This window comes from Myripristis murdjan, chromosome 14 (genome assembly GCF_902150065.1).
Source record: "Myripristis murdjan chromosome 14, fMyrMur1.1, whole genome shotgun sequence".
NCBI classification, from domain to species: domain Eukaryota; kingdom Metazoa; phylum Chordata; class Actinopteri; order Holocentriformes; family Holocentridae; genus Myripristis; species Myripristis murdjan.
In genome coordinates, this window is record NC_043993.1 from 37,655,242 (window position 1) to 37,661,448 (window position 6,207).

General features: G+C 46.2%; 1 protein-coding gene across 1 annotated transcript; it reads right to left on the reverse strand.

Annotated features, from left to right (window-relative positions):
- Window positions 1–1,574: 1,574 nt before the first annotated feature.
- LOC115371044 (odorant receptor 131-2-like) lies at window positions 1,575–2,537 on the reverse strand. Its single transcript, XM_030068160.1, has one exon. The coding sequence runs from the start codon at window positions 2,535–2,537 to the stop codon at window positions 1,575–1,577; it is 963 nt and encodes a 320-aa protein (XP_029924020.1).
- Between the last annotated feature and the right edge of the window lie 3,670 nt (window positions 2,538–6,207).

Consider the following 6,207-nt stretch of genomic DNA (forward strand, 5'->3'; position numbering starts at 1 on the left):
CGGTAGGCGGCTGCTAATGGTAGGGCTCGTCACGGTGAGTATAAAGCGATATATCAACAAAGAAACTGTTAATAACTCCAAACCCACCGGCAGCAAACTCTGTCACAACCGCGGCTTGGCAGCCACCAAGCTACTTCCTGAAACCAGGCAACAGGCTACAGTTTGCACCTGGGTTACAATACAAATTCACAAAAAGAGCACTGAACCTTTGTCCAGCCAGCCCATTTTATCCAAGCCTGATGATGTGTACTCTGCTTTTATCATGAAAGGCTGTTTCTCCAACAGATGGGGGTCCCAAAGTTGCTGTAACCATCTTGAGGGACACTGCAGCCTCACTGTCAGTCATCCTGGAGGGCGTGTTGCCACTGTCGGAGATGTCTTTTGCCAACTCTGACGTTTTGGTGCGGGGGTTTGCGATGCAGTTTGTGGGGGTACCTTTGCATGCTAACCACCTTGATTCAGATTTGGTTAAGGGGTGGGTAGTTGTAGGAGTTTGTTCACAGTTCCCCATAGAAGGTGTATCTTCCATCCTTGGCAATTATTTGGCCGAAGGTAAAGTGCTTGTTAATCCTGAGGTGACTGCTGTTCTGCTTTCTGGGCACCACAGAGGTTATAATGGAGGTTCAATCGACCCAGTCCCCCTGCTCCTGACCTTTGACGCCCAGACGAGCAGGGACCAGGGCCGCAAATCCACCTCTGAGGGGGTCAAGTCATGAACCTGTTTTGACCTACTGACCAGAAGTGGGCATGCCTCACCTTACATAGCTGATGCACAAGCCGACACTGGTCGAGGTAGTGTCAGGAGGCGGCGTGTCAGGAGGCTGTGTGTCGGGAAGCATTTGATGTTACAGTGCGATGCATCTCTGAAAAGTGGGGGGAACTTTGACCAACTTTTGCACCTATGGCAGGGACCCAACAAAACTGCACTCCTGGACGACTCCTTTGTGATCGTACCAGCACGGTGTGAAACTCTGTCATCAGGTCTCTTCTGGCAGTTCAGCTTGACGACAAACCTCCAAGAGCTGAGTAGGGGACTGAACCTGACATATTTAGTATATTCTGTGACTCCAAGCATTATTGTCTTCTTCTTCCCCCTCCTCTGAAGGGATTTTTGAACATTTTTGTCAATTTTTCTCCACAACACTTGTGATTATGCTGGATTATGCTGTTTGGTGTCATTTTACAATTATTTTATTTGAAGGAACAATAAAGAAGCATACAAACATACATACAAACTTCTAAAGGGCAGCAAAAATGAAGCCACCAGTTAATTTAAGGAAAAAAGGATAACATTTTTGATCTTATCTAAAGTAACAGACATGGTGTCACAAATGATTACTGAGGACATAATAATGCTTGAGGATATAATATGGAAACAACAAAACCAGAGACATGTTCAGCCCATATGAGACATTCAGGCATTTTGCTGCTCCTGATATACAAACTTAGCCAGTGACTCTTCAACAAATTTCGACAAATTTTTAGTTTTGGATGAACTGTCTCTCCCTATATGATCTATTTTAAAACCATCAGGGAAGCAAGAAGAAGGCAATTATTGTTACAATTTGCAATAATCAGTGCTTATTCAAATGTCCAGCAGGCATCATGTGGTGTCTGAGGCAGAAGCATAGGTGCTGGACAAGGAGGGATCTGATGGTTTGGTCTCTTAGGCCATATATCAGGCAGCTGAGGCTTCTGGGTAAATTGACAAGGAAGACAAAGAAAACATAGTACATGCGTGTAATAGTGATTTGATCGACTTTTCCGTGGAGGGCCGCTATTATGCTGGTGACCAGGGTGGACAGAAGAGTCAGAACCAGCTGGAACATGTGCAACAGGACTGTCTTAAGAGCTTTGTTAGCTGAGGCTTTGCCTGTCGAGGCGGACCTCGCCGAGATGATCACACCAAAATATGAGCAGATGATGACCACGCCCACAAACACAAACACAGTGTACATGAAGCCGCTGTCAAAGTCTTCCAAAATCTTCTGGTGGTAAATGGCATGCTTTGCACAGAAACCCTGCATTAAATTGTGTAAGGGCATGGTCTCCAGGAAGAGCAGCGTTAAGAGGCTTATTAGCTGTTTTACCAAGCAGATGGCCCATATGACAGCAACAGCAGTGGTGGTGCCTCTGATGGTGATGATGCTAGCATGCCTCAGTGGATAGCAGACCGCCACGTAGCGCTCCAATGACATGACAGCAAGGTTGAGGGGAGAAATGCCAGTGGTGATTATTGTAATCGTGGTGATGATTAGGCAGACATAGCGTACCATGTACACTCTGGCTGCTGCCAGGATGTAAAGTAACTGGCCCAGTGCCAGCTGGATGGTGTCTGCGAAGAGGAGGTTGTACAGCAGGATGTAGCGGGGAGTTTGACTGAACACTGGCTTGCTTCTCAAAGTGAACAGCATAACAACATTAATGTAAAGGAAGATAATGCAGGATGAGAGTGCCAGGAAGCTTTTGAACGCCTTTGCTTGCACGATTTCATACTGCTGACTGGCCGAAGAATTTTCCCACAACTGGATGGACATGCTGGCTGACTGCAGACGAGATGGTCACCCTGGACACAGACAGAGAAAGACAGGAAAAGAATCGGTTTGGTTGGCAGTGAACAGTTCAATGTTGGTGAAACAGTTTTATGCTCAAGCCATTATCATGTTTCACAAAAAAGTTCTCCATGATTAGAATCACATCTGGAGAAAAGCAGATATTCAGTGTCAAGGTTACTGCCAAGCTTAACGCTAACCTGAAAGACAAACCTTATGTGACCCATTTTTGTCATTTTGACTGAATGTACCAAGCATAAACACCTCCTGAAAACTGAAACAGCTGAATGACAACCCAGTCAATGTGCTTGTCAAATATCACATCATCATGACCTGTGGTTTGTGAGATGTTGTAAGATGGCCGTTGGGGGTGGGGCAGTCACCCTCCCATTGGCCCACCACCTGCGAGAGGAGAAGAACAGGCCAGGTGTGATGCCACACGGGGTGGGTTTGGGCAGAGTGGACCTATGGTACAGAAACTGGCATTTGGTATGTGGAATGTCACCTCTCTGTGGGGGAAGAACCGGAGCTTGGTTGGGAGGTGGAGCAACACTGACTAGATATAGTCAAGCTCATTTCCATGCACAGCCTTGGCTCTGGAGCCAAACTCCTGGATGGGAGCTGGACTCTCTGCTTTTACAGAATATTCTGGGGTGTGCAGCAGCCGGCAGGTGTGGGTTTACTCGTGAGCTCCCAACTAAGCGTTGCTGTGTCGGAGTTTGTCCCTGTGGATGGGAGGGTCACCTGTGTGCACCTTTGGGTAGCAGGAGGGAAATCTCTGATTGTCTTCATGGCATACATGCCAAATGACATCTCAGAGTACCCAGCCTTCCCAGAGCCACTGAGAAGTGTCATAGTGAGGGCACCATCTGGGGACTCTGTGGTTCTACTGGAGTGACTTCAACTCACACAATGATAGGGGGGGGTTGACTGGGAGGAATAGTTTGCCTGATCTGAACCCGAGTAGTGCTTTGTTGTTGGACCTCTGTGTGAGTCATAAATTGTTCATAATAAACACTGTTTGAGCATGAGGACGCTCATGTGTGGTGTATCTGGTACCAGAGCTCCTTAAGACAATGGTCGATGATCGACTTTGATGATCGACTGAAGAAGACTGAGCTCCAAACAGTTTGCTTGTTCTGTATGTCCAGACATGTAGCCTGTTCACCTGCACTACTGTTAGAAACTACAAGTTTATTTTTATTTTCCAAAACTACAAATTTCATTTCCCCTCTGCTCCACAATACAAGGTGGTTTCAGTGCAGACAAGCTACCTGTCAATCACTGCCCTCCCCTATAAATACAGACCTGGATGGGCGCGGCTTCCTCTCTTTGTTCCCAAACACATGCTGCTGGAAGCTGTTTGGTGATGTGTGCCATGTGTCTTTTGATGTTATTTCAATGTAAGTCAAGCTTCATTTATTGATGAGTATTATATTTTTGGATTAAGCCAATAAGTTAATGGTTGGTTTTTGATTTAACTTGATTATTATGAAGTTAATCTGCAGTTTGACTAAATATTATTCGAATCATCTACATTTAACATAACATGTATTATGACTGGAAACCTACATTTCTGTTCGTATTTATATTATATTTGGACAAGATATTGTAAGTTTGTTTTCTGTCTTTGTAGAACCATTGGTACTCATCATTGACACTCCAGTTCTCCAATCCAGTTCTGTCACCAATTCCCCATTCCTGATTCAAAGGGAATAAAACTAAGAACTGAGTGCAACCTTGTTTCCTGTGTGGTCTGTGTGGCTCCAGTTAGAACCTTAAATCCCCAACATAATGGTCCTTCGAGCCGGATACTGAGCCACACACCACACAGTGACCTAAAATGGCCGGTCAATCAGACAGTATAAGGCCTACTGATGAGCCCCCTGAACCTGAGCCCACTGAATGTCAGGCTCCCTCCACTGAGTGCGCGGATGGATCCCAAGGTGAAACAGACGTAACCCGGCTTTATGTGGAAGATGAAGCCACGCCACAAATGTCTCAAACATTACCTAAGCCATCTATACCCACTTATCAAACAGAGCCTAGCCTTTCCCCTAAGCTCCCATTACCTACCTCTCACAAAGAGGACCAAATCCCTGTGCCATCAGTACCTTGTGAAATCATCTCAAAACCACCTGTCCATGACCCAGGGACTAGACCTAAAAGGCAAACACGGCCCCCTGATTTCTATGGTATTTCTATGCCACAGCAAAGGTTGTATACACGGTCCCATGGCTCCCGTAGTTCTCATAGTAAGAGGACTCATACTAAAACAACCTTTAGTCTCCCTACTAGATCTTACACTAGTAGGCATTCTGGCAGCAGCCACACTAGTTGTTTGAGTGACCTTCAAGTCAGCATACTTGACGCAAAGAAGAAGAGAGATGAGCTGGAGGAGCTGAAAAGACAAAGACAGGAGGAAGAGGAACTGGATGACCAATGCAAACTGATTGATAAGAAAGCCAAAGCTGCTCAGCAGTGGCAGGAAGAGGCACACAAGGAAAGAGAGAGAATTGTCAGACAGGTTGAGATTAATAGACGCATTCGCCAGAAGGAACTAGAGCTTGAATCAGCCCAGCTTGTGTCTAGTTTCATCCAACAAAACCTTTCTAGTGAACCTGGTGAAGCTGCCGCTCTCCTTCCCTCACCTCCCAATATAGCCACTTCTTCCTTTTATGATTTGCCTCCATCCAGAATATTCACTCCTGCCCCCCCAAGAATTACGCATGCTGACAATCAAACTCTCACAGCTTCACAGTCTCCTCTAGTCCCTCAGCCTGGCCTTCCTAGGGTTCCCCAAACCTTGCCTATGCCTCAACCAATGGAGCAAAATTTAGCCCCTGCCCGGGCTCCCAATTTGCCTTCTGTAGCTGCTACTCAAACAGTTCCATTGTCCACAGACTCTATTCAGTCTCACACTTTGCTCCCTGTAGCTACTGCTCATGCTGCAATGCTGTCCACGCCCAGTGTGTCTGCCCAGTCTTCCAGTCACCATGCTCCTGTCAGTGTATCACACTCTTCCCTTCTTGATTACCATGCAACTGCACCTTTAGTTACTGTCCAAGCTCCTGTTCACACTGCATCCATGCCTGGTCCCAGACAGCCCACCTTGGCTGGTAGCCTGCCACCAGTGCAAGTTACATCATACCAGCAGCCACAATCTCTTCATTCATATATTCAACCCCCCAGTAGTATGGATCTGTTAATAGCCTCTGCATATGGGATACCAAGACCTTCACTTCCTGTGTTCAAGAGCGGTCGAGAGAGTGAGTTTGCCCTCCTGAAAATGGCTCTTGATAACCTCCTTGAAAATCACCCACATCTTACTGAACAGTATAAATATCAGATCCTCTTGGACCATTTGCAGCACCCAGGTGCTAATAAACTGGCCAGATCCAGCATGCATGATGCCAGACCATATTCCACAGCTCTTGCAGCACTTGAAGAGAAATATGGTCAGCCAAGGCTCCTTGTTCAGAGTGAAATTGGAACAATATTGAATTCCCCCATTATTCGTATAAATGATGTAGAGGCCTTGGATGATTTCTCCCTTTCCATCCATGCTCTGGTGGGAATGTTGCTGTCGCTAGAGGGCCCTAATGGCTCTGAATTAAGATGTGGTTCTCATGTGGACAGACTACTTAGCAAACTT

Coding starts and splice junctions, on each gene's coding strand:
- LOC115371044 (XM_030068160.1), bottom strand. CDS start 2,537: ATGTCCATCCAGTTGTGGGAAAATTCTTCGGCCAGTCAGCAGTATGAA.